Here is a 12,132-nt window from a genome sequence, read left to right as displayed (position 1 = left end):
AGAGAGAGAGAGAGAGAGCGTGGCTTGTAAAGAAAAGAAAAAAAAATATAGCAGAAGAGAGCCAAGGAACAAGAGGGGAGGCAGTGAAGTGGCTATAAATACAGCCGGTGACTGACAATGAACCTGGAGAGAAACATTACGAGATAATTGGAGTCATTCAATCAATCACTGCCTCACAATTGCTGCTGATGGGAGTAATGGTGGTGGTGGTGGTGAAGCAGCCTTCTCACCAGTTAAGTGCTTGGAGGTGGGGGTCACCCTGCATCTCTTGAAGAAGGCGTCGGTGTCGGGGTCCACCACGAGCAGCCGGGTCACGTCTCCGCCCGCTTTGATGGCGCCGACCACATCTGAATGCGTCTTCCCCTCCACGGAGACGCTGTTCACCTGAAGAAGATGATAAAAAAATCCTTTTACTTTAACCAGGCGTAGTTTTTTTTTTCTGTACGTTTGCTGGCATGTGGTTTATCGCCGTATTCTTTTCTCAACAGTATCAAACAGGAAGTCCTGTGTCCACACAACCACACACACAAAAAAAGATAGTGCACATTCTTCCATGTATTTACAGTCTTTTCAGAGACTATCGTGCCTTAAGAACAGCACAATCCATCATGGGCCAGCTTTCAGATCAGATGATTATTTTTCTGTTTAAATCTCCATGGGAAAGCATGTGAGAAATGTCTCAAGCCATGTGTGTGTGTGTGTGTGTGTGTGTGTGTGTGTGTGTTTAAGTCACTGGGTGGACCTCCAAGACTTAAGCCCAGTCCTTACAGAGGAAGCTGGACAATAGCAGCTCAGCCAGTAACAGCAGCAACAATGGCTGTCCGCTCCGTCCTCAGTGGGTGGTGTGGCCGTCTGGGGCCCTCTCAGGGAGTGGAGACCCAACTCAAGACTGAAGCACATCCTGCAGTCCGCTTAATCCCCCTCTTTTTCCTTTCATTACCTTTAATTGTAGTGCTGCTTATTTATTTTTTATTTTTTTGCAAAGAGGAGTGCAGCAGACTATAGTCCAGCTTAAGTGCTGCAGCTACGGTCACATTGTTTTTCTTGTAGTATTGTAACTTGTGGCTCAAGCCGGCCCTTTTCCTGCCATCTGATTTGTTATGAAATTCGGTTTCTGTGTTGCTTTGCCTGGAAGTTTCTTAGGCATGACGTAAAGGAAGGTGTTTTGTTTTTTTTGTTGTTTTTTTTTCCCAACATTTCCATTACAGTCGTTATTTATTAGTCTGACTCTGGATTCCCAGCGTCCACAGGCCTGCCAGGTCCGACTAACGGTTCAAAGTATTTTAACCTCAACTTATATTTGGCAAAGTTTCACATCATTCTCGCGGTGAGCAGTTTATTTGCTTAGTTTTGGAAACTGTATTTTTCCATTACATCTGCAGATGCAGTTTAAAAATGATATTTCTAGTTAGAAACTATTTTTTGCAAACTGCAGTTGGATATCTGATATCTTAGTCATAGATCGACTTGTAGATGCAATTTTCTGCAAACCACATCCACACAGCTGCATTTGTTAGCCCTGGTTTAAGAAACACTAAAAACACCTTAATCTCATTTTGAAAAGGTCGTGGCAGCTCTCTTACGGTGCGTTTTATTCTGGCCCAGCATCGTGTGTCACGCCTCCAGTTGTCTAAAACTTGTACATTATCTCTCTGACTGTAGATATTAGCCTAATGTCTAACCCTAAAATATTATTTTCATTTTTATCGGCTGACATTAAATCAGACTAAACATTCTCTCACTTTGGTCAGTTAAGATTACCTGAATTATTTCTTAGTTAAACATAAAGAGAAACCTTTATTGCTTTTTTTTTTTTTTTGTAAAATGTTGGAAGTTTACAAACAGTATTTGGTCGACAAACATTTTGTGAATCCTCCCACATACGTCTCAAACGATGTGGAAAAGTTTTTTCAGGCTGCGTTTCTCACTCTCCTTTTCAACTCGGCCCAAACATTTCCAGTGGGGCCGAGATTAGGGTTTAGCAAAGATTGCTCCAAACGTGGTCACTTTAAGCTTTAACGTCTGCCACTGAAACGCTTTAATTATAGTTTTATCAGAACGGATCTCTGAAAATTAAGGCGTTTGTCGTGGAGTGACAATCTTTTTAATAATGGATTCTTCTGTGCCGAGTGGCCTTTCAGTCCAGGCTCATACAGGACTGTAGATAATTCAGCAATACCAGCATCAATCAGCATATTTACATGGTCGTCTGCTTTTTTTAAAAATATATATTTTACACCTAAACATGTTCCTCTCTGCGACACACAACAAATGAATGTGGCATTTTTTTAAAATTGCTCCAATGGGATGAAGTCTACAGTTTTCTCCCTGATATCTTGTCTGATTTATTTATTTATGTCCATAAAAACAAAGAAGCCACGTTCAGGACATGTGTCTCTAATTAACTCAAATATATTGCCAATCTGTCAGAACTTCATCTGGACTTTCACACATTTTTAAGTCTAGAATTTGAAGAAAGACTTTAAATAGAAGCCACAATATTTTTGACATTTAGAACTTGGAAATCCTTTTACCTATTGTGATTAAAATCTAATCTAACATAGAGGACGTGCGTCTTTATACAGGGTTTTATAAACATGATTTCACCTGTTTATGCCCTTTTTAAATGCATGTTCTTATGTTTCCCCCGTTTTGAACAGTGACTGAGGAAGATTAGCCTCCGTCTCACTGCTTCACATTACAATACTGGCAAACCCCATTCAAATTTCCAAATTAACTGTTTTTAAAATAAGCTCATCTTTGCTGCAGTCGAGAACGACTGAAACCGGTTCAAACAAACAAACATGAATTCCTGTTCTTACGCACTTGATACCTGAAACGTGAAGCCGGCGGATCACAGAAAAGCCCAGAACAGCGAACATAAAAAGGCTTTCAGTCTTAAACCACACTGTAGGTGAGGCCTGGTTGCACAACGCGCCATTCTTCTCTATTTTTGTCTAAGAAACCCTGAGCTGACGACAGCGGAAGTGTGCAAGGCTAATCAGGATGCGCCTGTGGGAATGTTTTCTGGCAGGTGGCTCTTAAGAGCTTATTTCTATATGAATACAACAGGACTGATCCAGTCAGACTTAGCTTTAATGGTGTCTCTGTGCTCATTTCCCGTCCTGTGTCATCTTCAAAGGACTCCAGCTCTTTAACATTACCTCTACTATCCTGTCCTTCGGCTGCAGGCCGGCCCTCTCGGCTGGAGAGTCGTCATCCACCGCTCTGATGTACTGGCCCGGCCGCGCCCGCTCGCTGTGCAGGTTGAAGCCATATCCGTTAGACCCCCGCTGGATCACGCAGAGACGTGGCCGCAGCTCGGCGCGCTCCTCCTGCAGGACAAAACACACATGTTAGAGATCTGAGCGGCAGGAGTGAAGCAGTGGGTCAGCCCCTTAGGGAGGAAAAAAAAAAAGAGAACAACTAAATACCTCCACCATGGGTGTCGGTTCAGAGAGGACAAGGGGCACGAAGATGACGGAGAGCTCCTGTGACTCGTTTACCATGAATATACAGCCGAGGGCGAACATGCAGGTGTCTGCTGCGGCATGCTGCAGTGTTGTGTGCCGTGTTTTCAACAATCAGGGGTAAACTTCAGCGGCGCTTTTTTTCGGCCCACGTGATTCCGAGTGCTCGCCAGGAAGGAAAGGGGGGTCTGTGATTGGAGGTCTGTTGGGAAGGTTTCTGGAGTATTTGCGAAGGGGGCTCTGAGGAAAAGGGACCGGTTCCGGAGCGGCTCCGAGGAGGACAATGGGAGCTGGGCGTTGACCTCTGACCGCCTCTCCCATCTCTGTCTCGACCAATCCTGCTCCGGGATGGCAGGGAGAGTCGGAGCTGTATTGTCATCCAGGAAAAAACCTCCAGCCTGATCCCAGAGCCTCCCTTCCGCTGGTGGGATGAAACGGGTTCTAAGTTTAGAACCCGGAGGGTCGAATGGTTTTGTCATCAAAGAGGACGAGGCTGAAATAATGAGCAAAATCCTAGAGTCAAGGCGACCTTTGTCACCGTGGTCACACCTGACCTGACGCTCCCTCCCTTAGTCAACTAGACGCTTTCAAGAGAAATCAATGGCCAACTAAAAGCACATAAAACCATTAACTTTACTTATTTCAACACCTGATGCAGCCTGGCTCAACAATTAATCTCGCAATGATTGATTGTCACTTCGCTGTTACGAAACCCAGCTGTTCTTACCCAACAACATCTGCTGTTTTGCAAACTGCTCCGTTTTGCAGAAAAAACGTGCCTAAAATGAGAAATTCATGTCTGGGTTTAACAGAAGTCAAAATGTTTAGAGGAAGATCTGTGTTGGCAGAAAGAGAAACCATGAGCATAAACTGGAACAGTTAGAATATATATAAACCGATATACGTCATAGTTTCTACACCGGAAGATGCTAAACTGAGAAATTCATTTCTTATAAGTCATGTTGTAGAGGAAAAAAAGAGGCCACACCACTTTTGTGACCCTTTGTAGGAACCCAGCAGCTGATAGAAACTGGAAACGTAACCTCTGAGGTTAAATTGACTTAATTTAAGAAAAAAGTCGCCTCAGAAACGAGAACTGAAATTAAATTACATGGCATTAGGATCGTCACTGTAATCTCTGCCAACCCAAAGACGCAGCAACAAAGCAGTATTTGATAGACTGTTGCCCTGTGCAGTGAAAATGCAGTTTCACCATCGCAGATTTTTTTTTCCTCTTATTTGCTTTTATGTCACACAAAATGTTTGAATAACCTGAGTAAATATAAAAGTTTCAAAATGATGATTTCAGTAAAAAGCTATCCAATCTATTTGGGTGAAAATGTAGCTGTCCTCAATGTTAAGTCAAAAATTAACTGTGAGCATTTTTAGTTCAGTTTCACCAACCTCACCTAAGCCATACCTGTAAAATCAATGTGTTTTAAAGTAAGACCCGTCTGACATCATGAAATAGGCTAAAAGATCTCGAAAAGAAACACATTCAGAAATTCAGAGTTAGGAAAAGGAAACACAAACTCTGTTTTAATACTGCTACTTATGCCAACAGGACTACTTCCTAATATGCTAAAGATAGTTTCGTACACCCTGGAGGATGTTTTTGCATCAGTGACAACAAGCATAACAAATATAATTTGCAGAAGGGTAGATGGTTAATGTGATAGAATTGCATTGCATTCCATCAGTGTCAGCATTTTTTTTTTCTATTTACTAAAATCATGTTGAGAATCTCTTCGCTTTTGCTTTCTTCTTTAATATCCATTTGACACAAGCTAAGAAAGAACTGATGAAAATAAATCAGTTTTTAAACAAAAATGAGACATAATTCTGAATCTTAACCCTGAATGTGTTTTCTAATGACAAAATAAATATATTCCTACTCAGTGTAGGTTTTTCCAAGGTTTGCATGCAGAAGTAAAAAGTGTAAGCAGATTTATTACACTTCTATGATGTGGAGTTTCTTTAAATTGGGACTAAAAATACTGGTAATATCAGGGTCTTGTTAATGAGCTACTTTGTGATGAGTGGCCAAAATGTGACTTTTAAATTAGCATATAAATCATCTTAATTGTTTGTGTAATTTTAATCTCTTTCCTTGTGTAAAGACCTTAGCATATACCAAGTGCTGCATGAAACACAAACAAACATGCATTGCCTTATGAGGACTCTAAATTGCAAAGATGCAAGTAAAATTACAGAGGGGACAAAAAGGTGGAGTCTGCTTTTTATGCCTCATTTTGCGTCAGTGGGTCTAAATTAGTGGATCGTTTCCTCTCTTATTGCCGTTCCCCCAATGCTGCAGGAGCACTTTGCACCATTTTCAAGCTATGTTTAACTCAGAAAAGCACCATCTCTTGTGCAACGTTAAAAACTCCTTTGATTCACAGTCTAGCGACGTCTCACGTCGTACGTGCTAATCAGCGAAACCCTGTGTGCGCGCGACGACGTGAGTTTGGGTTTCAAAGCTCCTGCTTGTTTTTGTGCTGATTTCTCTTTCATGTTAGGAAGTTGAGCCATCAGACGGAAGCATATTGAGGAAAGATGTGTCAACAGTTCCTGTTCTTCACTTCCTCTCTCGTCAAAGGGAAAGTCTGAGTCCCTGAAAGTGCGTTCATTTCAATAAACATTTTTTTTTATTTTATTTTATTTTTTCCATTTCCGGGAGGAACGTTTCGCAAACTCTAATAAATACGCCATTTGACTTTGATCTTTCATAAAACTGCGGCAAATATTGATAAGCGGGACAAGATGGTGAGGATTATATTTTTTTAAGCTTCCTCAAGAGATAAAGAGCTTCACGCTCGTGAGATGATGCTGGATTATCATGTTTCCTCTGAAACATTTTGTCATATTGGACATAGTGTGCTTGTACCGTTATAGCACTGAGCAGCTGGAGTACAATCACATTTGTTAGCGTCTTGAATTCCCGTCCCGGGTTGCGTGTGCTCAGCAGATTCCACAGATTGCCGAGCCGTGTGGAGATTCCTCGGCCCCCCCGCTCCTCCGTGACACAGACCGTCCTCTGTTGTCCCTGCCGGGGTGAGCTGCGTCCCGTCCCAAGCCGCAGGGATGCCCAGCGTCAGCTGGGGGAGTCCAGTGGCATGCCTGAAACGTTTCGTCTTTCTCTTTCCACTTGTCTTCATGCAGATTAGCATATCTAATGTCTAAGCGAGATTATAATCACACATCACGTACAATTTAGGACTTTTTTCCCCCTTTTCCATCAGAGATCAGTGCAATGCATCATCCTTAATCTTTTCCAACTAGCACTCCCATTAAAACTCTTCAGTTTGGAAGTTGCTATACCGACTGGAGATGGGTTAGCTATTCTGGGTTTTGTTCGTTTTGAAGGCAGATCAGAGATGCAAGATGGTATTGAAAATAATTCAGTTTTGACATTAAAGGTTTTCCATTGTAACTGGAAAATTTTAAACCCTCAAAATACCAGTTTTTTATTTTTATTTTTCTTAGTCAAAGAATCCGTTTCTGGTTTTGGAGCCTTTTGAACTGTATTTTTTATATATATATATATATATATATATATATATATATATATATATATATATATATATACACACACACACACACACTGTATATATTCTGTATGTATATATTCTGCCTTAGGTGCGTGACACTTTTGTAGAAATAAATCTTAAGCTTTAGCTCCTGCTTTGTTTTTAAGATTCACTTCACAGCTTGACGTGATCGTGCACCAGATCTGTTCTGGGTTCCCTCAAGCTCTGATAACAAGGAAACATCACAGTTTGGTTTGACATAACAGCGCCTGAAACTGAAAGGGAGGATTAGCTTCTATTTTTGCTCTTTTGCAGAAGGGAAACATTTGTATACGTCAGACAGTTACAAAAGGCTTTGCTTTTTATCATTTTAAGATTCTACAAAGGACTTTTATTGTATTTTTGTACGTTTCCAATCTCATAAAGACGCAAAGAACTTCTTTTAAACTTATTCTCTGTGCTCTCACATGTCAACAATCATTGCTCTGTGGTTTGCAACAAACATTTTCTTTATTTGGACTCACTACAGATTGAACCAGGAAGCTTTCTATCACAAACCGATCGACTAAAGTCATATAATTTCCTACACCGTAGAAGAAATTATCAACAGGAACAATGGATTCAGCAGTAGATGTGACAAGCATAGTTACATTGCACAATCAACTGGCAAACACACACACACACACGCACGCACACACACAGCGAAAGAATCTATACTCGTGGGACAGTTTTACAAAAATCTTACCGTTTTATCTTGGAACATACATTTAATATAAGGGCAATTAAGTTCAATACTTTGTCAATAAATCACTTTATCTATCCTATGTGGCCAAACCATGACATATCATTGGTGAAAGGGTGATTATAACTAGTTCCTTTTAGGGAAAACCTGCAAGGAGTGTCTGTAAAATCAGAGGAACTTCCCTGACCAGAAGGCCGCCTTCGACATTGTCAAATCTAATGTTGCTTCCCGTTTTGTATTCAAAGTTAGGTTTAAACTCTCATTGTATATATTCCTTCCTTATTTGTGTGTGCTGAATATTGCCTGTTATCAAACAATATTTTTATGAACCGCTATGTCTGACGTCATGTTATATGACGATCCCTGGTCTTTCCCATTTTGAAGAGTTGCTAAGGCCTCTGTGTCAGGTCATGTTTATGCTACAGAGAAACAAGAGGTCACTAATTTCAACTTAAAAGCCTAATTTATAGAAGTAAAACAAAAATAAAGAAATGTTTTAACTGTTCCTCCTTTTTGGGACTTGTGGCACCATAAACTGAGCAAAAATATGCTTAATGTTGCACAATCTTATATGTAACGGGTTGTGTGCAAGTTCAGGAGAAATTAACAGGTTAATTTTTTTTAACCCATTACTAACCCCTGTTCAATTTTTTAACCCTTGTTAATCACAGGTATAACAAGCCTAGATCATAAATGCCCTGAGAGCGTAATATCAGCTCAATTTAGAATGTAAACTCATTCAAAGTGTGATGTAAAATGCCAACATATCTAGTTCAGTTTTTATTTATTGCGTTATTAAAAACACAACAAATGTGGAAACAGTTCAATTTAAAAGGAGCAATTTATTATAATTCAGTTTAATTCAATTCAGTATGCATAGTACCAAGTCGTCTTCACAAAATTAATTTCAGTTCAGTCATGATTATATTTGAAATAATTCCCATTATCAAAGTTCAGTTTGTTTTTCAAATTATTTAAAAAATTCTCCGTCTAAGGAAACTTATCAGATTGCACCGAGTCATTCACTTCTCCTGGACAAGCATGCCGTTGCGTTGTGTTGTTGACTTTATAGGAATCTCTCCACACCGACCATGCATGTGGCGACAGCGGAGAGTAAAAACTTCCCTTTAACAGGAAGTAACCTCCTGCAGAACCAGAACCTGTGTGGCCATCTGGCACTGCTCAGTTAATTACAGCTAATTATTTAACTTTATATTTTAGAAATCCACCTGATTATCTTTAAAAAATATTTTAGCCTGCACTAAAGAAAATGGCCAGAATCAAGCTGATGCTGCAAACACATGCACACACTTCTAAACAAGATATTTAACTCTGACTTCCAAGTAGGCTTGACTGATACGAATCTTCAGGGAGTCGCAAATGTCATAATAAATACCCATCATGTTTATCACCTGCCGCCTGAGCCAGCAGCCATTCTGCATTATCCAGTTTGTTGTGCTGATGCTGTTCAATGGAGGGGAGCTGGAGCCATAAACCACTCAGTGTCTGGCACAGAGGGAGCAATCCTAGTGTGATATTTCAGCTGCTGTGGCCCTGCCACTCAGCCAGCCACTTAATTCGCGTTTTCCCTAATGCTCGGCCAATTTGACGAATAATCACAGGCAGAAACATAAGAGGAGAGCATTCATTTAAAAACATACAAACAAGAAAAAGAGCATTTAATCCAATGCGGCATTCCAAATTTTTCCATAAAACCACAGCGGTGCATTTCAGCGGCACATCTTTATGCAGAACAGCCAACATGCTGTGAAATCACACTTTCTGCAGATCGTCAGTGACAACTGGCTATCGGCCATTTCTCTGTCAGCTCTCTGTTCAGACTTTGACCCCATTTCCCTTGTCGTGGCAATGAAGCAAGACGTCTCTCACATGAGTCTGGCCTCTTTGATCAGCATCAACAATAACCACTGAAGTGACATGCAGCCAGGCACCGTGGTCGCTCCATGACACGGGACGCGAGCCTGGTGGTCCTTGTGATTGTCATGAGCAGGTAACAGCCTCGCGGTCAGACTCGATGTAAATCTTGGTCTTTCCTTAAGCATAGCACAAATTTTTTGTGCTTCTTGCGTGCTTTGAGGGAGCCAAGCTGGGTTTCAAGCTGGATCATTGGACCAGATGGGAGGTTAGGAGAGAGGGGAACAAAGGCCTGATGGAGTCCAACACGCACTGGGAACAGGCTTGACTTTGTGGCGAGAATGTGAATGCAGCTCTTGCTTTGGGTAAAGGAGGATTGGATAGCTGTTAAAAGCCACAAATTGGAAGATGGATGGAGATAAATGCTTGCTAGTCCTTTTAAGAAACCTGTTGTTGGCTGCAGCTGACCTGATCCTGGGGAAGAGGTTCACTTTGCAGTTGGACGACAATCACAAACATGCAGCCAGTGTTAGAGTGGCCCAGCAGACTGAAAATGAATTACCAACCTGCTCCAGTGTGACTGAGCTGGAGTTGTTTTGAAAAGAAGTGACAAAAATGTGAGTTGTCACAGGAGGAAATAGCTGCTTTTTACAAAGTTCTGACTCAAAAAGTATGAATAAAAATGGACCCCTTTGTAGTTTTTTTTTTTCTTTGGAAAAACATAAAATTTTCTTCTGCTTCTCAATTGTGTGCAAATTTGTGTTGGTCTGTCCCACATTAAAGCCCAACAAAACACATTGGAGTTTGTGGTTGGAATGTGGTGAAGTTTTTAAATAAAGTCCATGGGTGTGAATACTTTTTACAAGGAACATCAGGTAAATTTCTTTTTATTACGTTTATTTACCCCAAGATTGTCTAAAATCCAGTCAATGTCATCCAATCATACACCAAAAATAAAAGCAACACAGACAACACAACAGATGAATGCGAAAATAAATAAATAAATAAATAAATAATGAAATTTCTCATAAAATAAAGGATGACATGAAGAATAGAAATAGTGGCATTGAAAAAAAAAAGCTGAGCAATCAGGCTTTGTTGAAAACAAGCAGAGCTGATGACATGAACTGGGCACGCTCTGTTCCTGTGGCCTCACTGTGAAAGCTTTAAAACCACAGAACCTGGAAGCTGCGCGGCTCATGGCTCGGTTCTGGTGCTCAATCACTTCTGAGCCTGCACTGCATATCGTTTCAGATTTGTTCTGTTTGTATGCGGGACGGTTTGGGCCTGGAAGTGATGGATGGAAGGACCTTTTCTTTTATCACCTTTTCTTGTTGTACTTGGCGTCGACATCCCATTCTGAACAGTCTCAGGACGTAGATGTCATTGTTATGTTTTGGAGAGGGACAATGAGTCATGTTCTGGGACAAAAATACAATTTCAGATAGTTCTGAACACCCAGATTTGGGCTAATAAAAGAATTGTTGTTGCATCTCGTCTACTGTGTTGAACCCGGCACACTTTGTCTTTCTTTCAGGGTATTGCATCCAGTTACCTAAGCAATGGACATATTTAAAACATTCAAAATGCTACAGTTGCGAATCGCTTATATAAAAGCAGCTAATAACTCTCACCTGCTTTCTGCGACTCCCCTCAATCTCTCATGGACACACATGGTCACACCTTGGCCCATGAATATTTAATGAGTGGTAGAAAAAAGCTCGTTATGGAGGCTTTTGTTGCTGGACGTAGCAGCTTTTCATATCAACTTACCAACATCTACACCCGATAAAGCTAAATAGTTAACAACTATTGTCACTCCTCTTCTTAACGTTATCGGTCTTCATACAGATTTTGTGTCATAATGTTAAATAGAGTCGTGAAAGAATTTTCAATCTAAGGGTTTACCCCAGTGTATTATAAGCCTGGCAGGCCACCAGGCTTTACTTGTGCCCCCACCAGGCTAAGCATTGCTGATTTATTTAAGCCTTTTTTTTCTTTTTTTTTTAAGATTTTATAGTTGGTGCTCATGTATAAATCTTCCAATCTTTCAGTAACATAATTATCAAGTGATATTTTCAAATATCCTGTCAACATTAAACATTTTTTAACTCAAAAACATGCTGGATGAATGACTGCCCTGGCACACAACCACCAGGCTTAGCGGGTTTTCTGGAGGAAACCTTGAATCTTGTAAATCTGTACCTCAGGCTCCTTCTAGCCTCCTTTTCACCTATGTGTCCACCATAATTTCTTCTACCTTGATAATGAAAACTAAATTTGAAAGCAATATGCCGCTGGATTTAAATAGAAAGCGGCTGAGAGCATTGCGGGGTGAGGGTCGAGTCACTTCCCTCCTCCACCCCCGACAGGGCGGGGCCGAGCCTCCAGCTCATTGTCCGGCCAGGGTGGTGAACCTTTAGCATAATGAAGTGGAGACTTGGAATGTGCCATTGTGGAGAGTCTCTGTCCAGTATCCCATGAGACCCAGTCACCACCAACCTCACCCACCCAC

At 40.9% G+C, this 12,132-nt stretch overlaps 1 protein-coding gene across 1 annotated transcript in view; it reads right to left on the bottom strand.

The window, feature by feature from the left end:
* LOC103153330 (Na(+)/H(+) exchange regulatory cofactor NHE-RF1-like) overlaps positions 1-12,132 on the bottom strand; it is a 27,617-nt gene that overhangs the window by 5,473 nt on the left and 10,012 nt on the right. Inside the window, exons 2-3 of the mRNA XM_007574211.2 lie at positions 3,165-3,335; positions 231-384 (exon numbers count right to left, since the gene is read on the bottom strand). Of these exons, the coding sequence (XP_007574273.1) occupies positions 231-384; positions 3,165-3,335 (325 nt within the window). The remainder of the gene's footprint in view (positions 1-230; positions 385-3,164; positions 3,336-12,132) is intronic.

The sequence above is a fragment of the Poecilia formosa genome, unplaced genomic scaffold (assembly GCF_000485575.1).
Source record: "Poecilia formosa unplaced genomic scaffold, Poecilia_formosa-5.1.2 Scaffold346, whole genome shotgun sequence".
Classification (NCBI taxonomy): Eukaryota; Metazoa; Chordata; class Actinopteri; order Cyprinodontiformes; family Poeciliidae; genus Poecilia; species Poecilia formosa.
Note: the sequence above shows the minus strand (reverse complement) of the source record. Positions and strands in the feature narration are given on the sequence as shown.